The sequence below is a fragment of the Betta splendens genome, chromosome 2 (assembly GCF_900634795.4).
Source record: "Betta splendens chromosome 2, fBetSpl5.4, whole genome shotgun sequence".
Lineage (NCBI taxonomy): Eukaryota > Metazoa > Chordata > Actinopteri > Anabantiformes > Osphronemidae > Betta > Betta splendens.
Window position 1 is genome coordinate 21,864,879 of NC_040882.2, and position 24,301 is coordinate 21,889,179.

Sequence of the window (24,301 nt, forward strand, 5' to 3'; positions counted from 1 at the left end):
CATATGTTCTAATTTATTCAGAATGACAAAAAATACAAATTTACAACTAATACAATACAAAATTCTTCATAGAACTCACTATACAGGACAAAGGATGTTCCAAATGGGTCTCACAAACTCAAATATTTGCCCTCACTGTACAGATAACACAGCAGATAGATTCCTACATGCATTCTGGTCATGTTCACCTGTGCAGCAATTTTGGCAAAGAGTATGTGAACACCTGTCAACCCAGTTAAGCTGTCCAATCCCAGCAGCCCCTGCACTTTGTCTTCTAGGAGATCTAAGTGGGCTTGATCTAGAGACAAACTCATCACACACACTTCTTTCTGCCCTCTGTGTCGCAAAGAAAATCATCCTCATGAACTGGAAAACTAAAAAAAAATTAAGCATTACTCAATACCTGAACAGCTTGTTAGATTATACCACCTTAGACACATTGTCTGCTTCATCAAATCAATAACCAAAAACTATACTCTGATTGATTCCATTTCCAGGTAAAGATGCATGGGGCTCGGGTTCTGCGTCATGTCTGGCACAGTGGTGGAGGGGTGACTGGTGGTTGGGGGTGCCTGCCTACCTAAGGGACCGGGACAACGGGACTGGTGGATTCTGGGCTGGCCGCATGGGTCCCCTGCGGCGGGGGTGTGGTGGCTGCTGAGACCGGCGGCCCTGTGCCGGGGTGGGACCATTTTGAGGGTTGGCGTGTGCCTGTCTCCGGGGAGCCGGAGGCGGGCCTCCCTGCCGGTGTGCGGGGGCGGACCTGGGGGTGGAGACCTGGGTGACCTGCGTCCGGGGGACTCCCTCTGGGGGTGCCTGCCTGTGCCCGGAGGGGTGTCTCTCCCCTGGGGCGCTGCCCCTGCTCGGGTGGGGCGCTGCCTGCCCTAGCAGTCCGACGCCCTCTGGTAACTGCTCGGGCCTGTTGCAGGGGGGTTTGGTGGACTACTCAGGCTAGAACCTTCATTGGGCCCTGGGCGGAGGCTGGCCCTCAATGCACAACCGCAGAGTATGTGTGTGGGTTTGAGTGTCACACTACACGGGGCGAGCATGGGCATACTTGAGCGAGAGAACGGGTAAGTGTGAAAGAAGGGTGAGGATGGCTCTGGCTGTGCTGCGTGTGGCGCCTGGGCAGTAGTACTGCGGTCCCTGGGTCTCGGCTGTCCCTTCCTGGCTGGGGGTTGTGGGGGGTGGTGGGATAGGTAGCAGAGCCAGTCGGGAACCTGGCTCTGCGGACCCTGGCGCTCTGCTTCCCAACTACATTTCTCCGCATTCATCCACTTAGGTCTGCAAGGGGCGTCCTGCTGATGGAGGGACCGGGGCTACTGGGAAGTGGTTCCGTCCCTTCCAAGTGGGATGCTCTGCAGTTTTAATTGCATTAGTCATACACACTTGTCCAGGAATCTGGGGGCTCCTTCCGGGGGGGCCAGTAGACGGAGCCTTCCCATTGATGGCTCTGTCTGCTGGACCCCCCGGAGAATTGGGTAATTGGGTATCTCCCAAAGTTCCTCATACTTAGCTACATACACATACATTTAGGGCCGGGGGTGGGCTCTTTCACTGGGGCCTGGGGCTGAGGCCAGTTGTGGCCTCGGCCACTGGCCCTGATGGAGAGATCACCACCCAGTTTTAACTGCAAAAAGACATTTAGGGCGAGGGGGGGCACTGTCCGGGGGACACACCGTCAGCCAGCAGTTGTGCTCCTGGAGGTGTCACCCACCTTCAGTGCACTTTAGTTCCACACACTCACGTCCAAGCTGGGTTGCAGGGTTCTGGGGGACCTTTTTCTGCTGCCCTCTGCCTCCCCCGGGTTGGGGGGGTTGGTCGGGGCTCGGGAGGAGCTGCGGTCCCTGCCTGGGGCCACATGGACGGCAGGCCGGAGACCTACCCTCCCCACGAATGTGATCAAGCGAATGGTGTGGGTGCGAGAATGTATCTGAGAGCGCATTGGTTCACGTATGATTGACTAGTTTGTTGTGAGAGAGTCTTTGGTGTGTGTGTGTGTTGATGTGATGATGTGTGTTGCACATGTGGGTGGGTGTATGCGTCTGTGTTTGTGTGAGTTGGTATGCGTGTGGTGCGGTTGAAGTGTGGGGGGTCCGGTTTTTCGCCCGGGGTATGATGATCGTCTGCCTGGGTGGTCTCTTTTCTGCTGACCCCACCAATTGCTGGCCTTGTGCTGCAGGCCGCTGCAGCGCCAGGGGATGAGGTCGGGCCGATGGGGTAGGCCCCGCTCCGCCCATGTGGGGGTGGTGGGCTGGGGGCGGGCCCCACTCTGGGCGCGGGGGCATCTTCTGGCGGGCTCCCTACGGACCGTGGGTCCTCGGGCTCTACTCTTTCAGGCCGACCCTCCCGCCGGGGGGAGTGTTTGCCCCTGGTTCTCATGGGGCGGACAGCGTTGACCCCCGGTGGCCCACTCTGGCCTCGGGTGCTGTCTCTGTGGCTGCTGCAGCTCTGCCTGGGGGGCTCTGTGTGGGCGGCTTGGGTTGCAACACCTGCCCTCCTGGAACTGAAGGTGTGTGGGCTCCCTGGCTGCTGGGATTCCTTCCTCTGCTTGCTGGATGGGCGTAGTGGCGGAGCCCTTAACATCACCCTGGCTTCCACAAGTGGCATTGTTCATGCACCAACGTCTGCCTCACCCTTTGGGTGAATAATGTTAAGCTACAGCCTTACTAACCTTGTAGTGGGACACTTTCCAAATCCAACTGTAAGTATTATTGATACTTATCACTACCAATATGAATAATGTGTGAATATGGAATTTGTGGTGTTGTATGTCATGACTTTTATTAAGTAGTATGGGATATGTATAATAATGCACATATGTATGTATATTGTATGTATATGTTTGAATTAGTATGTGCACATACCTTAGCACTATTATTGGTATTAGTATTAATCTCCAAGGTAAACCACAGTACAAAAATTGTTTAGTTATGAATGTGTTAGCCTAAGGTACATCCCTGCTTCTTTTTTTATTTTTTTTATTTATTTATTTATTTTTTTGCTCCGATTGTTTACTTAACAGATTTGCTTGGTTTCAGCAGCTGGTTGCACCCCTTAACCCCCCCCCCCCCCCCCCCCCCCCCTCCCGCATACACACCCTAAAGCAGAAACCTAACCTGTCCACCAACACAGCAACATCACACACATTTTGGATTAGCTAAATAAACCAATAAATAAACCATAAACAGAGCCATAAACATCACAATGTGGCATTCAGCGTAATATATGCTGCTTGCTAAACTGCTGGACAGAACAAAAAAAAAAAAGTGCTTAGCAGCTGTCTGCCCACAACAAAGGATCTCAGTCTCCTCAGCAAGTGGTGGCGACTCTGACCCTTTCTGTACAGAGCGTCTGTTCTTGACCAGTCCAGTTTATTGTTTAGGTGAACACCCGGATATTTAACACAGTGTCCACAGTCTCAATATCTGAGCCCTGAATGTTCACCTGTTTGTGTGGTAGAGGGGACCTCCTGAAGTCACGCACTAACCCCTTGTTTTTGACAGTGTTTAAGATCAGCTGGTTATTCTCACACCAGCTCGTCAAGTCAGAGATAATCCCCTGTAAACCCCCCCCCCCCAATACATAGTCAACAATGGCACTGTCATCATTAAACTCCTGTAGATGACAGTGGTGGGAGCTGTACTTAAAGTCTGACGTGTACAGAGTAAATTGAAAAGGGGAGAGCACTGTTCCTTGAGGTGTCCCCTTGCTGCAGACTACCACATCCGACACAGTCAGGCAGCCTCACAAACTGTGGCCTGTTTGTGGGATAGTTTATAGTTCAAGTAGCCAGATGTTGGTCCTCACCTGCCACCTCCAGTTTCCTCCTCAGCAATGATGGCTGGATGGTGTTGAAAGCACTGGAGAATTCAAAAAACATGACACTCATAGTGCTCCTGGGAGACTCCAGGTGAGACAGACTCCTGTCAGAACAGGATTAACTCGGCTATATATACGGCACAGACAAGACAAGGCAATCTGAGGCACGAAAAACAGGCTGCGGTAAAATCCTAGGCAAGAACATGAAACAAACGCTGGAAAGAGGACAGAACTCACAACAATCTGACTAAGGCATGAGGTAAGTGCTGGGAACTAAATGCCACAACTAATTACAGATTGATAACAGCTGATGTGACCGGAAGTAAAATTGGACCTTAACATGGTGGAGCAGAAAAACGGAAACAAGTAAAAAATAAAACAAGGCACAAAAACAGTCATAAAAAGTGGAGACATGACACTTTGCAGTCCTGCTGTACTCTGCACAACTCCTCCTTGTCCTGAGAGAAAAGCCCTCCTCTTCTCGTTTAGAAGGCCCTTGCGCTCAGGGGTCACCCAGGACTATGTTGGAAAATCGCTGTATTGTTTCAGTTGCCACAGTGTTTTCCACATAGAAATTTATGTAGTCCATGATGCAGTGTGTGAGACTGTCAGTGTGTTATAAATCTGTTGTGTCAATAATCTCATATAAACCAAGGGGTTGTGGGGCGTTTTCGTCTTGGTTTGATCACATTAAAGTGATGCTCATTAGTCTGTACAGTTGTCACAATACAAAGTGAACACCATTTTCACCTCGGTACAGTTGCATTACAATTGTGCAACGTGTTTATTGCTGACTAAGGATTTTTAATCCTGCAGAATGCTGAAAAAAAGTCAGGATTCTTGTCTCGTTTTAACGACAAAGTGGCACAAATTTTTTTGAAGCCTCCATTTCACTCCAGCGTTACTGATGACTAAGATCAGTCGCTAGTATTCAGGTATTTCCTAATTTCCCACAGAAAAGACACCTCAAACAGCAACTCTACTTTGTCTTTCACTTCACTCTAAAAAGATATAGAAGATATAAAAGATATATTTCCTCATGTAGCTCAAAACATCTGTTCAGTACATTTATTTGGCTTACCCATCTAATTTGTTTACGACATGGCAGCTGAATATAGCAAACAGAAGGGCATTCTGGGTGTTGTAGTTAGCATGTCATCGTGTTGGACCCATTCACAAGGTTCCCCATACGACGGCAGTATAGTTAGCAATATATGCAATAAATAATTAGAGCGGGGACAGCTCTATTATTCATGTGATATTGTCTCCCCTGCCAAATGAGATACCAATCCTGGTTCTCAGAAATACAAGTTGAAAGACAGCAGCGAAACTCAAAGCCAGGTCAAAAACTTTGAAGGCATACACATTAACCACTACTCTATCAAACACTTGAACAATGTTAGAGTCCCACATGAGCTTATACAGTATATGAGGGTCAAGTACTGCGTTTCAGGAGTATGAGCCGATCGCCCTCTACTGTACAGCTCAAAAAGACGTAACAAGCAGGACAAACGGAAACAAATTACAGTAGAGACTAGGGGTGGGTGATACTGCAAACTTTGGAGTCGATCTGATTCCAAGTAAATACTGGACCAGTATCGCTGATACCAATACCGATACTTTGACAATGAATGCATTATCAAATATAAATACAGTTTCATCACTTTCAGGTGTTTTGTTTTAAAGTTGCTGAGTCACGTGAGACCTCAAAGCTAGAAGGGAGTGTCTGCTTCACTGATCGCCCTCTACTGTACAGCTCAAAAAGACGTAACAAGCAGGACAAACGGAAACAAATTACAGTAGAGACTAGGGGTGGGTGATACTGCAAACTTTGGAGTCGATCCGATTCCAAGTAAATACTGGACCAGTATCGCTGATACCAATACCGATACTTTGACAATGAATGCATTATCAAATATAAATACAGTTTCATCACTTTCAGGTGTTTTGTTTTAAAGTTGCTGAGTCACGTGAGACCTCAAAGCTAGAAGGGAGTGTCTGCTTCACTGTGGCATACGACGCACAGGCACGCCGCTTACACAGAGGCACTCAGAAATGCAGACAGACAAAAAAAAAAAAAACGGCAGCAGTGCGGAGTAAAAATCCAACCAAAGTATTGATATTTTTGTCGTTGTATCGATCGATATCAATACTAGCTCTGGTATTGATATTAGGATCGATCCACCCACCCCTAGTAGAGATTGACATTTTTTATGTAACAGTATATGTAAGTGCCACTTACTTTTTGTTTGCTAACCCCTGCTCTCGTCCACATTCTCCGAGTTCTGGCGTTTGCTAAAGAAGTTTAATCAATGTATTTGTTTTCATTCGCTTATTCAACTACAGTACCTGTCGTGGTTCCAGTTAGATTAATAAAATAATTAATCTTACATTTCTCTGAGTTTGCTTTTGTTTTTTTGTCCTTTTCATCGTAGTCAGATGGGCAAGGGTAATCCAAAACTTAGCAATGGTATCAAAATGGTAAGACAATGTCAAAAACAAGAACAACTTACTGAATTACTGAATGAATGTTGGAGAGCTGACTGACAGTAACGGACAGAGCAGACAATCTGGCAACAAGACAGAGTGGCAGGTCAAAATACGGCTCTTGATTACTAACGAGCCCCACCTAAGATGACTCAGTAAAAAAGTATAAGTAAAAGAAAATTGATACAACAAAGGAATAGAACTGGATTTCAGAATGAGACCAGAAATGAGTCAAAAATAGTTTCAAGAGTCCAGATTTTTGACAAAACAACCTTTACCAGGACCACCGGGAGGTGACGTGTGTCAGGAACGCTCGGATGAGGACCCAAATGCGCAGCGTAACACAGGTTGACGGTGATCAAAAGGTGGTTTATTCCAGGTTAGGCAGAGACAGCGTCAGGGACAGGCAAGGTTCATACACGAGAGGGGTTACAATACCAGAATCGTCGAGCGTCAGATCGTGGTCAGGCAGGCAAGGTCGGCAACAGGCAGAACAGAAAAGCAGGGCAGACAAGACAGGCAGGGATCAGGCAGGCTCAAAATCAGCAGTCAAGACAGGGTTCACGAAACACGGTAGGGCAGGATCAACAAACTGGATTATGACGCGAAACACACAAACAACGATCTGGCAAGGGACTATGGGAACAGGTGGTGGCTAAATACAAAGTGACTTGATTACTGATAACGTGCAGGTGTGGGTAATGACGACCGGTACTGACAGGGAACAGCTGTGACAACGGGTAAACAGGAAGTAAAGCAGGAACAGAAACAGAAACCGGGAGTGCTACAAAAATAAAACCGGAAATGGAAACTGGAACCAAAATAAAACAAGGAACAGAGCCAGAGACTGTGACAACGTGCACCTCCACTTGAACCAGGAACAGGAGGCAAATGGATCCTCACCACAGGACCACCATGAACAGAAATAGATGTGGCCAACACCAGACCACCAGGAACAGAAAGGGTACTCACCACGGGACCACCACTCGAAACAGGAACAAGAACTGAAGGGGTCCTCACCTTGGGACTACTAGGCACAGAAACAGAAAGGGTTCTTACCACATGACCACGAGGAACAGGAACTGAAGGGGTTCTCGCCCCCTTCAATGTTGAGCCGGAGCAGGCATTGGAGCCAGTTCAGCATACACATTGCTGAACTAGAGCTGAAGAGGCGGGACATGGACTAGTTATGGAGGCAAGCTGTGTACCAGTCACAGAGGCAGGCTGTGGGAGCGTGGCGAAAGCAGTAGGGAGTAGATGGGTGACAAGGTCAGGAACTTTGAGGCAGGCTTCACTCCTGGTCTGCGGACTGGTAACTGTGGTGGCTGTGCCCACAAGATCAGTTAGCTCTGTTCACAACGAAGGAAACCGACAGGTTAAGAGAACAACAGGAGGCCTAGGAGCGGCAGTGGCAGTGAAACAAAGGATGCGACATGGGTTCTGGATGAAGAGCAGGAACTGGCGCTGGTGCAGATGAGGAAAGAGGACCAGCCATCATGCTGAGCTCTGAAACTGACGACTAGAGATGAGCGGCATCGTCGGGGCCAGACGTTGAAAGTACAACCAGCTCCAGGAAAACAAAACAAAATATAAAAATAGATAGGTACAACAAATTTAAAAAAAATTAAGTTAACCTTTAGGTAAACACATTTGTTTTGTTTGTTATTTTGCTGTAAAATTAATATTCATACTAATAATAATGTTAAGGTGTGTGCATACACTCAAACTCATACATTAATTTACATACACCTATACATGTATACAGTATTATTACAAATAACCACCTACTAATACTTAATAATAGCTGTGAAATACAATATTGCAACTATCATTAAGCATCAAGTATCACAATATCTCAACTATCATAATCAAACATTATTAATACTAATAACAGCCAGGAAGCCTGTTTATCTGTTTCGGTATTGTGTGTCCCAGTACAAGGTTAGTAAAGCTGTAAGATAACATTATTTACCAGAAGGGTGAGACAGACATTGGTGCATGAACAATGACACAAATGTTCTTCCATTTAACCTGTTCACTTGCAACCATGCCAGCCCCCCTGCCCCATGTGTATAGTACACCCCCAATACCTCAGCCACCCATGTTACACACCATTGGAAAGCTTAGACTCTCGTCTTTCCGGCCATATAAATCCTTTCCAGCAACAACAATCACAGCACAGTCACAAAAGCTCAAAACCCAATTACCATAAATCCATACATTTTCCATCACTTACTTTTGAAGACTGTCTAATCCTGATATATCCACATGGTGTCATTCTGTTCATTAATGTCCAGTGAATATAATCCAGTGAAGGGGTTTCGGTCCAAACACACAGTATATCCACAATGGTCTGAAAACTCCCAAGTTTTCGGCTTCAACTCCTAAGCATACATTTTTTATGCTCTTCTGTGAGCAATAACTTGCTACAGCCAAAACTGAAGCTCTAGCATTCACCATAGCTAGATTGTCTGTTCATTTTCGTCAGCATTCCAGCCTTTAGTTCTTGTTTTGCCTAGACTGCGTTTTGACCCAGTTATTGTTTTTGACCACATCCTTTACCTGCTTCTTGCCTGTACGTATTAGTTGCTGATTACTGTGCTCCTGACCTCTGCCTGTTTGATCTTCATCTTCCTGACATTTAAAACCTCTTTACCTGATTATTGACTCTGAGCCGTGCATGTGGGTCCATAGCATCCCGCTGCCTGACAGATATGCTACAACTGGAACGGGGGTTCAGACAGCCGTCTTCAGCCAGGTCAAAAGGCCAGAAAGTGAAGCCTGCCATTCCTCCGAATGTAATATTGTCACAGATTGTTACATATAAGATTTTAAGTTATTATGAACACTAATATGGTCATTGTACAGCCTGTAAGCTTTCATTTGAGCCCTCCCTGGCGTCTGTAGGTTAAAGCAGGCCACAGATGTGACATTTGGAGTCACAGGGCCCAGGCGATTTCGAAGGGGCAGAATGAAATATCATAAATGTATAATAAATAAGTACCATATATTGTTTTATGCGATATTTGAATTATTTCTTTACATATAAATAGATTATTTTCTATATTTAGATTTCTTTTGTTTCTAGTTCCTGCTACAGTACTAGTCATCAGCGAGATATTTGCTTATAAAGGATAAATCCAAGCAAAGGTTTATCAGAAAATGATCTCAGGTTTGTGTCTGGTAATCACCCCCTCCTCCTTTCAGGGTGGAGCCTGGTGGAGTCCGATGGTTGACACCAGGTCTGAGAAAGTGTAAGTGTGTTTTTACTGAGATCAGTAACATTCAACCATCTTCAAACTGCCATGAGTCATCATCAAACTGATGATAAATCATAACTTCAGCTGGATTGTGTCTTGTTCTCTCCATTAGATTTCTGTCAACTCACCATCGACACAAACACAGTGAACAGGAGACTACAACTGTCTGACAACAACAGGAAAGTGACATGTGTGGAGGAGGATCAGTCATATCCTGATCATCCAGACAAATTTGACGGGTGTCCTCAGCTGCTCTGTACTAATGATCTGACTGGTCGCTGTTACTGGGAGGTTGAGTGGAGTGGAAGAGTTGATATATCAGTGAGTTACAAAGGAATCAGAAGGAAAGGAGACAGTAAAGACTGTTTGTTTGGACACAACAATCAGTCCTGGAGCTTAATCTGTTCTGATGTTGGTTACTCTTTTAAGCACAATAACAGAATAACAACCATCTCCACCTTTGTGTCTCACAGAGTATCAGTGTATGTGGACTGTCCTGCTGGTTCTTTGTCCTTCTACACAATCTCTTCTGACAAACTGATCCACCTTCACACCTTCAACACCACATTCACTGAACCTCTTTATCCTGGGTTTGGGTTTGGGTTTAGATTTCATTCTGGTTCCTCAGTGTTTGTGTGATGTGTACAGCAGTAGTGAGAGTTCTGATCATGTCCGAGAAACATTGTCACTGTTGAACATGATTCAGTCTGTTCATGTCTGTCTCATTTTCAGATTCATTATACCAGTTTCTTTCTGAACCAGTTCTAAATGATTCCTTGTGAAAATCTCCCTCTTCCAGTCTTTAAAGATGGAAGCTCTAATTACTTCATACTGTACTTCAAGTTGTTTTCCAGCCAATATCAGGATGTATCTTCTTCCCTGAAGCTCAGTTTAGCACATGGACCACTGAGCTGAATCAGTTAGAAGCTTCCAGATGTTCAAAGATGATTATTAAATTAATGGTTGGCTGAATGTTTCTGAACAATTGCTCATTTTCTGTCCCTCTAGTACAAGCAAGCAGCTCAGCCCTTATAATAAAGTGGTTAATTTCATGAACAGAAAACCACAGCAAACTACAAAGAATCAAAATTGATCATAATGTAACATGATTTAAAAAAGATTCAGATTCACGTGTACATTTGAAAATTTGGAAATTATGTGTCTCTATGGGGTAAGATCTCTATCATTATTCAAGAATGTAGTTTTTTAGTAGTTTCGAGAGCGCACTTTAGAGATTTATTGTTAAGATTTTGTCATGCTTGCACTCAAAACCCTTTCTTCGCTCTCGCCACTCTGCTCGCGTTCAAATCTTTATCGGCGCTCTCAGATTTCCAGTGCTCGCGCTCAAATTATCCTCCTCGCTCTCTGTTCTAGTTGCTCGCTCTCAATTTGTCTTGTGCGTGCGCTCGCTTCTACGACCCGAGATGATCATATCAAAAGTCACCAGCCAATAGGAGGCCAGGGCTGCTGAACAATGACATGACGCTTACTTTTCCCATGCGGAAGAGAAGCAATGAGAATGTAAAAGGAACACGGTGACGGTATTTTGGTTAAAACTCGAATTAAAAGCAGTAACGTCACTTATTATGGAAATTATGAACATCGCTAACTGTGGTAATCGATTAAGCTAGCTTAATGCAATTGGATACAAAGCATTAACAGTCCAACATGATTTTTATTTTTTAATATGATGTATGTTTGTCCATCTAGCTCTTACGTTGGTTTGAGCACAATGGAGGAATAAAGAGACATCAGACCATCAGTAAAGCTGTGATTTTTGATATGTTTAAACCTGTTTAGCAAAAGTGTTTAACTTTATCAGAGCACAGGGCCTCACGCAGCGCCCGTTTATTACACTGGAGGAAACCGACTCATTGTTTCAATGAGTGTGGAAGGTAAAGGGTAGATTAGTGATGTACGGAGTTAACTGGGAAATACAACTTATTTTCTGAGCTGAGCAAAGTCCAAGGTGACTTGATTCTCCAGACAGATGTCAAACAAACGTTTCATTCGATTCCCCACACTAGCGACAGAAAGAGATGAGACGAGAATGCGGAGAAATAAACAAATCAGTGCACAGATAATCTGCCGTGGTTGCCTTTCACCTCAGCTGGTGTCTGTCCTCATCCACCGCACCCGATAATCTGAAGTAGCAACTGATCATTTTTTTAGTCTGACTGGTTAAATCAGTTTAGGGATCTAACCCTGGTGCTGATGTTGTTGGGCTTGGCCTACACTTTACAGGTTGACAGATTTATTTCAACAAAATATATTATTATCCATCGCTCTGTCAGACGTCAACAAGTCTAAAGGCAGCCACCTGACCCCGGATGAATTTATTTATTTTCTCTGTACCAAGGTGAAATTAGATTATGCAAAAACAGGTCACCTTTTATGAAAAATAGAATGAACTCATCATAGCCTCATACGATGTACTAGTAGTCCACTTTCTGTTTTGTTTTTTGGGGGGACGAGGGGTTGGATTTGTGGTCGGGTTTGTTCTGTGTTCTTACGTTGTTTTACTGTATACCGGGTAACGAGTAACGTAATTCTAATTCTCTGTAGATCCAAAACAAAACATATTGTAGAAATTGACAAAGTTGACTTTTCTTAATACACGGACTCTGAAATACTTGTTCTAAAGTCACTTTGCTTCCGCATGGGAAAAGTAAGCAATAATGTCATTGGTCAGCAGCCCTGGCCTGGGATGACCCCATATGTCTCCACCCATTATCATAGATCCAGCATTTTGATCATGTGTTGTGCTTAGTGTCCGGTCTTATTTTGGTATTTCCTGTCTTGTTTCCTGTCTGCCTTGGTTCTTGTTCACTTACCTAGTCATGTGTCACCACTTCCTGTTTTATTTTGGTATCACTTCCGGTTTTGTTCTGTTCTGCTTAGTCCCAGCCTATTCCGCCAGTCATGTGATTTCACCACCTGCATTCCTTTAGTCATTAGTTGGTTATTTATACTCCTGCACTTACCTCCTTGCTTTGCCAGATTGTTAGTTCATGTTTGTGTGTCTACTCCTCAGCATTCAGCCAAGTCCTTTTGTGTATTGACTATGGGTAGATGAGGCGTCATAAAGCCTTTTAACACATTGCAAAACTGTATTGATACTGTGTCAATACTGTGTCACTGAATACTGACACCTGCTGGACCTTAAATGTCCCTGCACATGCAAAATTCACTTTTTGGACATTCTGGTACGTTTATATGACTCCCTGGTTCACGTTAAGTCACTCAGTTTGCAAACCTGAAGTTTTCGGTTTCAGAACAGCTGAAAAGAATTGATTTAAGCAACTCTGAGTTGGGGAGGCACGGTGGTGTGGTGGGTAGCACCATTGCCTCACAGCAAGAAGGTTCGATTCCCGGAGGCGGCCCTGGTGCCTTTCTGTGTGGAGTTTGCACGTTGTGGGAAATTTTGTGTTTGTCATGAGATGCTGTGCCTCTGGCTGAGGGTTGTTCCTGGGGGGTCATTAACCATTTGGTTATCAGATGGTGGGGGGTTTCACTGTAGTGACCACGGGAACATTGTTAAAGGAAGTAAAGGGGGGTTTACTGCACTCATGTATATCAAAGACCAGTCAACAGCTCATGTGGGGGTTTGTAACAGGGTATAAATACAGGTCTTGTGTCCTCAGTCCCTCAGTGGATACTTTGTATATGCTGTAGTAAGATGTGCCTTACGTCTTAGAGGTATTGTGATTGTGATCCACTCTGTGTCGACATGAGAGTAAACTTTGAGATGGTTTATCACACTGATGAGCTCCGGTTGATTTCTTTATAATAGGATTTCCACAACAACGTTCTCCCCGTGTTCGCGTGGGTTCTCTCCGGGTTCTCCGGCTTCCTCCCACAGTCCAAAAACGTGCCGCGACCCGTCCAGGGTGTACCAGGGTGGCTTGGAAAAGGGATGGATGGAACTCTGAGTTGACTGACTCACAGTTAAGCGCGTGCGCCGCGACGATACAAAACCCTGATCAATGGAGTGATGATATTACGAGTCACCATGGCAACAGGACAACAAAAGAGGTCGACGAGCCTACAATCCGTAGAAAAAGCAAGACGGCGAGAGAGAAAGAATTAGCTTGGAAAAAAGTAGTTGCTTGAGTCAGTGCGAAAGTTTACATTTCAATCATACCGTGTTCGGTGTAACTAATTACTAAATAATGTTACTATTGTTGTTATATTTCACTTGTAAAGTAAGGACTTGTAAAGTAATTGTCCATTCATTTAAGAAGTTTCTTCAGTAATTGCATAAATACCGATGTTTGTATGAATTAAAAGTGCAGTGTTATGTCTATGCATTTTTAAAATTCCTGTTGTGGTTGATGTGGGATTTGTAAAGTAATGATAATTCAATAATCCAATACGTTTTATGGAGAGCAATTATTACATTAATCTAATTAGGTTTTTAAAAGTTACCCAAAACTCATGTAATAATATAAGAATTTAATTAAAATTTTTATGTAGGTGCAATCCTGCAGGCATAAAAAGAACATGACTGAAAATGAAATGTAAAAACATAATTCAAACAGGTATAAGGCACGACCATATCATGGGTGTAGACTACCTGACTTTACAACAATTGACATATTTAATAACTAAATAGCATGCAGAGTATAGCAGTGCAGCAGCATTGTTAACATGGGTGTCATGTTTTCACATAGTTAAATCATTTGACTCCTACTCAGCCAACAGAAAGTAGGCAGAGGCTAGAACAACTGGTGGAGGACCTGCACCACCACCACTGACACATGCAGAGGAGAAGGCCCTCAGCATGAACACTGGAAAGCAGGGGCTGAAGGAATTCATCAGAACCCGTCACTCCCCAGGATACAAGTGCATGTGTAAAATGTAAGAGGCCTACCTACATATTTGATTTTTTACATAGGCTACTTTTGATATATCCATTTCTTAGACTCTGGGTTGGGTTTTTTGTTGGTCTTAACAGATTCTGATGGTAATATATGAATCTTCCTGTCACAACAGAAGCCCATGATGTTGTAAGTATACTATTAAATAAAGCTTAAATTATGATAAGCAGTATTATGAAGTGTAATATTAATACAGTTTATACACATCACATGATTTCTGATGTTTGTGTTGCGTAGCCTAAATGAGGTAACATGATCTCCAAGTATAGTGACTTTATTATCTCCCCTCTGCCCCAGAGTGTGGAAGAACAGCAGGAGGGTCCGTCGCATTCTGCTGCACGGATGCACACAGTTCAGTGATGTTCAGTAAATGCCAGAGTTCAATTCTGTAAGAGTAATGAGGAACTATGTCTTGTAACTCTAAATCGTCTGTATTTTCAGTTACCAGTTAAGGAGTTGTATAAACTAAATCTCATGGAAATGTTATACTTGGACTGCCAGATTGAAAAGACAGATCTAGAAATTGAAATTATTAAACAAAAGCTGGAGGTGAGTGTATAGTTAAAGGTGAATTGTATGAATTATTGGAAGAAACATAAAATCTAACAATTGCCTTTGTATTTGTAGGAAATGAAGAAAACCAAATAAATTATGATTTGCATTTATTCAGTTTCTTTTATTGGTGGTGGTGATGGGTGATTGAGACATTACGACATATCACATCTCTGACTGTCCATCCACCCTGCAGATTGCTGTGATGGAAGGAGTCTCCTCAGGGTGTTGTATTTGAAGGGCAGGCTGTTGCTCCTCTCTAATAATTGCAATAATGTGGAGAACAACACATGCCACATTAATGTCACAGGCCTCTCATGTTTTTCCCTGAAGTGACGTAGGCACTGAAGACTTGCTTTAAACAGGCCTAGGGTCATTTTCACCCGGGCTCTTGTTCTGCAGGGCCACATTAAAGCGCTGCTGGGGGCCTGGTCACGTGATTAACCCCTATCTCCAGCAGAAAGTCGTCAATCTCTCCTAGAAGAAAGTTCACATTACTTTAGTGCTGCATAGAAGTGTTCCTGTGAGTGTGTAGTGCATGCTTTGAAATAAGTGTATAAGACATACATGTACTTACCCCAGTGCAGCCTGTTATTTAGGGTTGACTCACGATATATTCATGAGTCATGACCAGAGCTGGGCCACTTGGCTTCCACGTTTGTGATAATATGTGCAGCATCACATATGATCTTGGTGGTGTAAACAATGATACGTCAGTTACAGTGCCCATTAGAAAGAGTAATCAGTGCACCTCCACATTTATTAGTTTATTTCAGGTCACAGCAAAATGTTATTAACTGATCATCATTTTCCAGATTAGAATTACTAAAACAAACTAAATAATTAAATACCACATACCTGCAATCCTGTGAAACTCCTCTTTAATGGCTCATTTTGACATTTTGGTCTCTGCGCGAAGGAAACAGGTGAACTCTATGAATAAACTGAAAGATTAAATGAGGTATTTAAACACTGTTCTCTTTAAAAAGGGGCGGAGACCGAAGGAAACTCTGGGTTTCCTGAATAAAACCTGCTCCCGACCCTTATTTCGGGGTTAAAAAACTCAGAGTTTCCACCTCCTTCTTGAAACGGGCCCCAGATTGGCTGCGTAGTCCTAGATCAACTTGAGTGACGTCATCCTGAACCTGGAGCAGCTGTAGGAGAGAGCAGTGGATGCTCAGGTAGGTTAACTTTTTAAACTCCAACTTTTCAGCTTCACCTCACCTCACACGAGGACCTATTTTGGACCTGCTGGGGCTAAAACACTGAGCCAACGCAACTAAAAGGAACCAACCTGCAGCATTAACTAATGCTTAAATGCTCTGACTGTCTGCCAGAAATCGGCTGCCGTACAGGAGCGTGCATCGACTGGTAAATGTGAAGTCAAATTAGGGTTACATTACATTTGTATGTGCGTAAACGGATTTGTACTTGTAGACTTAGTGGGGCTATACCATGCTTATACTTATAATTTGGGGCGTTAAAATTACGCACAAATCGTGGATAAATTTCCACGTAAAATAACGTGACCGTAATTTGCCTCCACGCTCTAATTGGCTAATGGACAAGAAGTGGCCCCAGTCCTTTGACGCGGCACAGCAGGTCCTGAAAGCTCCACAAGCAGCAACAAGCTAGTCCACTGACTGATGATTTTAATTATATTTAATGAACAGACTGACATGACGGCTCATATTCATGTGTATGAAGTGTGACGTTACTCTCGTGATTTGCGGAGGTGATGCAGTTGCGCGAAACGGGTGTTTCTATCATAGTTAATGTAGCATGTTAGCCGACAGGCTATTAGCAATGCCATGCTATGTTACGATGCAGCTGGAATTAAGGTGGGTTCGTTCCAGTAACGCTACCGTTGTGATTCTGTGTGATCATTTATCAGACCCTAATAAATACATTTACTTTAACAATGCTTTTTAACAGCCTGATATGTAATGTTTAGTTTGCAGCATTCACTTTCAACCGTCAGCTGAGACCTGCACCGTTCTGCTTCGCTTCCTGTTATAGGCGCTAACAGCGCCTGCCGGCAGGTAAAGCGTTGATCGGCAAGACGCTCCTGATCGTTCACAAAGGACACGACACAAAACACAAGTTAAACGCTACGCTCCGTGCATAGATCACTCTGTCGCGGGGAGCGCACGCTCTAAAAGATGGGTAACGTAAACCAAGGCATTGACAGGGACGGCTAACAGGATGTCGCCTACAGAGTAGGTTAAACAACTCACCGGAAGTCGGTCGCCAGTTAACATGGTCACTGTTTCACATGGAACGCCAGTTGACGTTACCTACCCTCTTAGCGTGCGCTTTCAGCGACAGAATAATTTGTGGATGAGGCGCATGGTTTACATTACATACCCCGAACAAGTAGGTAGGTCACATTAGCTTTATCCACAGATTACTCTGTCGCTAACCGGTGGCTAACGTCAACCTGTGTTCCTTATGAAACAGTGACCACGTGAACTGAACTAACAAAGTTATTTTACCACTTTTAATATCTGTATGAGACCAGTTAACCCAGTAAGATGCTTTTATTTTACCAAAACGTGATTAGAGCCTAAATATTTTGAATTCTGCCTTATTTTAAATACTTTGAGCTCTGCTTGGTTACATTTACAGAACAGGCTTACTCCTGCATTATTTTATTTCTAATAATGTAGTGATGTAACTACAATTTTTATTGTTGTTTAAATTGTTATTTAAACTACACTATATCTTTTCCCTACCTTTTTCGCATGGCACTGAATATATTATATATTATACGTTATATTTTTATTAGAAATTTTACTTGTTAAAAGGATACATTGAATTACCTTTACTTTTTTTACCTTTACTTTTTACTTTTTTTACTTGTCATAAATACATTACAAATATCTGTAAAGTGGGCATTGAGATAACTTTGTTGTGATTTGGCGCAATGGAAATAAAATTGAAAATTGAATTCAATTGAATTGAAACATGTATATCTTATAGATGTTAAGTCCGTGTATATAAAGCTCTGATAAATTGAAACAACCCGCCCATTTATAACCGTGTAAAGTGCAGATAAGCAAGTCAACGTGTCACGTGACATATCCACGCTTTACTCTGGTCACGTGATTTAAAAGGCGCTTGTGCCACTTCCGCTTCTAAAGAGCGCTGCTGTGTCATAGGTGTACTGGTATTGTATTTGGATTCCGTCCACAGCCAGTGTTCACACGGTTAGAGCCTTTTGAGTTTAGAGTTATCCATTAATAAAATATCATACTCCACATTGAATGGACATCAGTAGCTGAACTTTGACCTTCAATAACTCCTGTTCCTCAAATTGGTACATCACCGTTCCTTCACAGTTCTTCTTGGTACTTAATGGACTAGAACACAATGAGCTTTAAATGAGGCAAATTGTTTGCAGTGCGAGCAGGATAAGATGAAATCAGAGAAACCTTTAGAATATTTATATTCACTCATGGAAACATTTTTTTCTGTGATACATGTTAATACCCTCAAAAATTACAAAGTTCTGACTAAAATATGAAAGTAAATTACTCCATGCCTAAAACACAGCAAAAAGCGTATGCATTTAAACTTGTGCATTTTGGCTTTTTAGCTTTTGGCACATCTTTTTCTTGATAATGACAACACCCTTTAGTGGGATTTACCTCTGTCTGTCCTCTCCCTAGGCCAGAAAACAAAGAGGAAGTTAAGGCTAAAGGGTGCAGGGCCATCGCGTCTCAAAAGTGCTTCGCCAGAGAGGGCCGAGTGTGGCTGTTCTCGGAGTTACAGACGTTCTGCACAGACGAGACATCTTGCATGAAACTGTGCAACCACCTCCGGAGTAGAGGACTCCTAATCTTCAACAACCCTCAGGGCGGGTATGGCTAAGATGAAACTAGAATCAATGTTACCATTGCCACAGTTTAGTTGTTCTAACAGTGTTGGCCACCATCCTCCCTCCGCACCGTGAGAGATTACCTCTGACACAGCTCTCTCACCCAACAGGCCAGACGTACTTGTGCTGGCAAAGCCAGACATTCAGCACATCCGACAGAAGTTGATGGGCAGTGACACTGTCCCCCACACTGCAGCCACAACTTTCAGGCATTACTGCCAGGCCATGCTATTTGAGTCAGTGTATATAAAGCTCTGATATATTGAAACAACCCACAACAACTTTATAACCGTGTAAAGTGCAGATAAGCGACTCAACCTGCCACGTGAAATATCCACGCTTTACTCTGGTCACGTGATTTAAAAGGCGCTTGTGCCACTTCCGCTTCTAAAGAGCGCTGCTGTGTACAGTGTGACACGAGTTGAAAATTTTTTTTATCATATCTCCCACAACCATGTCCAGAAAGAGCTCTTACTCCGCTGTGGAGGCGCTAAAGCGTCTAGAGGAGGACGATGCGAGCTCAGTATGCGTGTTGGACTCGGAGTCCGAAGACGAAGCTCTTATTCATCCTTTGTGCATTGCGACGGAGGACGAAGTTCCGGACGCAACATTAAAAAGGTATGGAGTGTATTTTATATTTTTATAATTGCTTATCATACCACATTTATAGGTGTACTGGTATTGTATTTAGATTCCGTCCACAGCCAGTGTTCACACGGTTAGAGCCTTTAGCTGCCCTTGGTATCAAAAAATTCACAGGAGAGTCTCTAACGGGTGCAGTGAGTTTATTTGCTGGTGTCATCCACAGAAGTTTGACCAGCAACACTTGAACATCCTTCAAGCACCGTGAAAACTAAAAATGAACAAAGTTGCTGCTTAGTGGTCACTCACATTTAACAAAGTGCAAATAAACTCACATATATCACAGTAACACACGTGTCTACACATAAATACAGAATGTAAGCTCTGAATAAAGCATGGTACTACACACAAAAAATGACTAATGTGCACCGCTGCATAAGCACGTGAAAATATTTAGTTTCCCAAAGAACAACTATTACAACCAATGTCAACATTTCGGGTTCTCTAAAACTTTTGTTCACTGATACAATGAGTCAAAATGACATACCTCACTCCGCTTACCAAGGGTGCAATAATTAGAAAACGTGTTGAAGTCTTCGATCTTAGCATCACTAGCTTGACTGACACACGCGGCATCTGAGCTAAAAATAGCACATGCATGTAAGGGGGTAAGAGAAACTCAACTATAATATGTAACGTGTTTACATATTACCAAATAGCGTTAAATGAAACAACATCATAATAAACGTTACAGCAACATACAAACTTACATTCAACTTGAAGAAACATGAAGGCTGCCGTAAATCTCTGTGCTCGGCACACATGGTCTGGGGTGAGTCTGCTTCAATTGACCCACGCCCACAACGAGTGAGTGACATTACCTTTGTGGTCTTTTACAGAGCCTTTTGAGTTTAGAGTTATCCATCAATAAAATATCATACTCCACATTGAATGGACATCAGTAGCTGAACTTTGACCTTCAATAACTCCTGTTCCTCAAATTGGTACATCACCGTTCCTTCACAGTTCTTCTTGGTACTTCATGGACTAGAACACAATGAGCTTTAAATGAGGGAAATTGTTTGCAGTGCGAGCAGGATAAGATGAAATCAGAGAAACCTTTAGAATATTTATATTCACTCATGGAAACATTTTTTTCTGTGATACATGTTAATACCCTCACAAATTACAAAGTTCTGACTAAAATATGACAGTAAATTACTCCATGCCTAAACACAGCAAAAAGCGTATGCATTTAAACTTGTGCATTTTGGCTTTTTAGCTTTTGGCACATCTTTTTCTTGAGAATGACAACACCCTTTAGTGGGATTTACCTCTGTCTGTCCTCTCCCTAGGCCAGAAAACATTAGCATGGTCTGGCAGTTTTCCTCAATTCAAAGTCTGTCAAGGAAGAAATACACGGTCTTCTGCCTCATTTGCAACAAACCGCAGCAATCTATTTCAACCCACCTGAGCAGGGTGTGCATGCAACGCAGCACCCCAGAGGAAGTTAAGGCTGAAGGGTGCAGGGCCATCGCGTCTCAAAAGTGCTTCGCCAGAGAGGGCTGAGTGTGGCTGTTCTCGGAGTTACAGACGTTCTGCACGGACGAGACATCTTGCATGAAACTGTGCGACCACCTCCGGAGTAGAGGACTCCTAATCTTCAACAACTCCCTGGGCTGTCCTACAGCCCAGCCGACACACAGGTATGGCTAAGATGAAACTGGAATCAATGGTACCATTGCCACAGTTTAGTTGTTCTAACAGTGTTGGCCACCATCCTCCCTCCGCACCGTGAGAGATTACCTCTGACACAGCTCTCTCACCCAACAGGTCAGGCGTACTTGTGCTGGCAAAGCCAGACATTCAGCACATCCGACAGAAGTTGATGGGCAGTGACACTGTCCCCCACACTGCAGCCACAACCTTCAGGCATTACTGCCAGGCCATACTAATGTGGAGGCATCAGCTGACAGCAAGTGCAGTGAAGACATTCTGTGTAAGTGTCATAGTGCACACGAGTAAGTTCACATCACTTGGCATTGCTGATTTTAACTTGCTCTCTCTCACTCTCTCTCTAAAAACACACACAGGTAAATGACTGGCTGGACAGGAAGTCAGTTGCCTCTGGTGTCTGCATCCAGCTGAACGGTTCCAGAACAAAGAGGAGCATCATATTGACGGGGGAGGAAGAGGAAGTAAGTCCCTCATTCTCACTGTGCCCTTTCTTTACCAGTGTTGTAAAGTGATTTCTGTGCACTGCTGGGTTGGTTCATCTTCTCGTCGTTTTCCCACACAGTTCCTGGAGTGCTACCTGCTTAAACTCAGGCCACTGTCCCTCCGACGTCAGGATCAGGACAGTGACGATAAAGGCAGATTCTTCCTGGGGGACTCTGGACTCCCCCTGTGCAACCCATCGGGAGATCTACGACGTCTGAGGGACAAGTTGCCTTTACTACACAAAAGTCTGTATCCAAAGCTGTGATCACAAGCAGTTGTAAATATGCAAGTGTGTTGCAGCCACTCTCTCTCTGGCTTTGACACCTACATAAATGCTCTGTCCACCCCTAAAACCTCAGGTATCTTCAGCCTGTGTCTGAGGGCCCTGGTGCAGATTCAGTATCAGACCCGCCAACAGGACAAGCCAGGTATGATTATTGTGGTGTCTGCAGGTAGCTGGAACCTTGTATTACATGTTTCAGTAGGGGGGTTTAACAGATTCCGGCAATACACAATTCTGTCAACCTTTCCTCTTGTTTTTCAGCGCATCCATGTCCATGCAGGAGTGGGATGCTTTCATGAAGGCCTTCCCAATGTCATTACACGGTAATGCACCTTCACGGGACAAATGCGTTGAGGCTGGGTATCCTCGCTACCGGCCGTACTATGTCAAGTGGAGGGACCTCCAGCTGCGGCAGCGCGCCAGTTACATGAGTAAGTGCTTTTAGTGGAGGACACTGATAATCTGGGACTACAGCCACTGTTTGGTTTCTGTAGTGATGTGGTGCCCTTGTGTAAAGTGACATAAAGGAGTTGCTCACCCTTTTTTAATTGTACTTATTAGATTTATTCACAAAACAAATCCCATATGGGAAAATTGTGGGGCATAACGAAAAAAGATTAAAACAAATTCACAACCCAAACCTTGAAATGCAGATAGGATTGGATGGATGGATGCCAATGTTTTGCTTGTTCCACTCCATCATACAGGCCGTTCTCTAAGCAAGACGTCTGGTCGCCCCCATAAAGCCAGTATCCAGTCAGCACTGGACAAGGAGTCATGGACTACGAACAGACCTCTTGTGCACGATGTTCTGAAGGCCTGGGTTCCACCAGAACGGCAGCTGAAAGACACCTGGTCCATCTTGACTTCCGTTATGAAACAGAAATGGAAGGGCCTGGCTATAAAAGATTTTGGAATGCCAAAGGGAAAAGGTAGGCGCTCGCGTCTGATGCAGTGCTGTCATCAAGAGGGAGTCGGTAGACGATGAGTGGCTAAATGTTCCTTTTTGTTTTCTATGTTTCACAGGTGTGGTTGCGGTGATGCCCTTCAGCAAAGAGGTAGTCATATGCGACTATCACGACACTGTGACATCTGAAGCTGAAGGCAAACAGAAGAGACAGTCGGGCTTTCTTTTTTTCATCAAGGGGAAGGAGACAAAAGCATTGTGCATAGAAGCCAAGGCGTCCCCCTGCACATGTCATCCCTCTCTGGTCATTTATGGCAGGATGATAAATCACTCAAAACAATTGCCGAATGTAAAGCCGCACCTCCATAGGATCGATTTTCCAGATGGGCCACAAGAGGCTGTACTGTTCATAGCGAAAAGAGACATTAGGCCTGGTGAAGAGCTGCTGTGTGACTATTCTGTAACCAGAGCAGTTGTCAACTGAGATCCACCAAGGACAGGATCTGCAATGCCTTGACACCCGAGTCTGTCGAGGAGGAGGAGGTCATCATTCTTGTGTGGTGTGCGAGTGCCGCTGGTGGTGTTGCTGCTAAATTAAGTTCATTTACCTTTAAGTCCTTACAATCTGCTAAACAAAACATTTGTTAAATTGACTTGCTTTTCACAACAGTTTAATACAGAGTTGAAAATACAGTTTCAGTTAAGTTACAGCACTATACAAAATGAGAAGAGTGCGTATTGTGCACTGTATCGTTTACACAAATACTTAACAGTGAACATGCTCAACATAACCACTGGTGCAGTGTGTGAGTTATTGACTGGGAGTGGTGATGAAATGTACCTCTGCATTTGACCCATTTGGGAGGAAAGTCCTTTGTTAAACATAACGTCCTGGGACCTGAGTGGCAAAGTAGAAACTCTTTGATAAGCAAACACTTGACGGCCCCCCCAGGAACAACTTGCACCTGAAAGGCACAGCATCTCATCATTTCAAAATGTCCCACGATCTATAGATGTGCTAATGGTCTGCAGGCTGTGAATAGCATGGGCGCCATTGTCTGATAAAATCTGACCTCACTGCCTCTCTGGAGAAAACTTCTTGTACTCCCTGGAAGTACTACTCATATTAAGACACATCACATCACACAAATGAATAGGTTTCCGTTCAAAGCCCGTTTCAGAAACATAAATTATGTTTTATTTGACAGCGATGGAAGCGCTTGCTTACTCTATTGAGCAGACACTGGGAAGACCTGAAAGTGTTTCAGTCATTCACCAACAGTGAATTCACAAAAGAGTCTGATGACTGGGATGAATAGAGTCATGCAAATTAAGTGGACACCAGAAAAGCAACGTAACGGCTGTGCCAGTCAGACTCCCAACAGTATGAGACTATGCCATAGAAATCTTGCCACTTTCACTAATGGA

At 43.9% G+C, this 24,301-nt stretch overlaps 3 protein-coding genes across 10 annotated transcripts in view; 2 read left to right on the forward strand and 1 right to left on the reverse strand.

The window, feature by feature from the left end:
- Positions 1 to 15,114, forward strand: part of LOC114844196 (NACHT, LRR and PYD domains-containing protein 12-like) — a 45,923-nt gene extending 30,809 nt beyond the window's left edge. For 5 of the 7 annotated variants that reach the window (XM_055503362.1, XM_055503377.1, XM_055503380.1 and 2 more), the window contains 6 exons: positions 9,517 to 9,563; positions 9,682 to 14,429; positions 14,527 to 14,578; positions 14,747 to 14,800; positions 14,891 to 14,998; positions 15,077 to 15,114. In XM_055503362.1, coding sequence (XP_055359337.1) covers positions 9,517 to 9,563; positions 9,682 to 10,208 — 574 coding nt within the window. In that variant the 3' untranslated portion in view covers positions 10,209 to 14,429; positions 14,527 to 14,578; positions 14,747 to 14,800; positions 14,891 to 14,998; positions 15,077 to 15,114. Of the gene's footprint in view, positions 1 to 9,516; positions 9,564 to 9,681; positions 14,430 to 14,526; positions 14,579 to 14,746; positions 14,801 to 14,890 lie in introns of all 7 variants that reach the window. The other 2 variants (XM_055503364.1, XM_055503382.1) reach the window with 2 other exon arrangements.
- The window catches only part of LOC114844204 (uncharacterized), a 62,848-nt gene extending 45,436 nt beyond the window's left edge, over positions 1 to 17,412 (reverse strand). Inside the window, exon 1 of the mRNA XM_041068793.2 lies at positions 17,303 to 17,412. The gene's annotated coding sequence lies outside the window, so the exon portion shown is untranslated. The remainder of the gene's footprint in view (positions 1 to 17,302) is intronic.
- On the forward strand, positions 15,296 to 23,951 carry LOC114844249 (uncharacterized). 2 transcript variants are annotated; one of them, XM_055503384.1, is made up of 12 exons: positions 15,296 to 16,842; positions 16,956 to 17,043; positions 18,673 to 18,864; positions 19,344 to 19,499; positions 20,819 to 21,169; positions 21,297 to 21,462; positions 21,557 to 21,661; positions 21,763 to 21,908; positions 22,043 to 22,111; positions 22,228 to 22,397; positions 22,674 to 22,898; positions 22,993 to 23,951. In XM_055503384.1, the coding sequence occupies exons 5-12, from the start codon at positions 21,084 to 21,086 to the stop codon at positions 23,355 to 23,357; spliced, it is 1,332 nt and encodes a 443-aa protein (XP_055359359.1). In that variant the 5' UTR covers positions 15,296 to 16,842; positions 16,956 to 17,043; positions 18,673 to 18,864; positions 19,344 to 19,499; positions 20,819 to 21,083; the 3' UTR covers positions 23,358 to 23,951. The 2 variants fall into 2 exon arrangements, with proteins under 2 accessions (XP_055359359.1, XP_055359361.1); XM_055503386.1 differs by lacking the exons at positions 16,956 to 17,043; positions 18,673 to 18,864; positions 19,344 to 19,499 and having other exon boundaries at positions 15,296 to 16,182.
- Positions 23,952 to 24,301: the final 350 nt, after the last annotated feature.

Bases quoted from the DNA above. Each gene is read 5' to 3' on its own strand.
- LOC114844249 (XM_055503384.1), top strand. From the start codon at position 21,084: ATGAAACTGTGCGACCACCTCCGGAGTAGAGGACTCCTAATCTTCAAC. The intron at 21,170-21,296 runs GTATGGCTAAGA...CTCACCCAACAG, and splicing joins ACAGCCCAGCCGACACACAG to GTCAGGCGTACTTGTGCTGG. The intron at 21,662-21,762 runs GTAAGTCCCTCA...TTTCCCACACAG, and splicing joins TGACGGGGGAGGAAGAGGAA to TTCCTGGAGTGCTACCTGCT.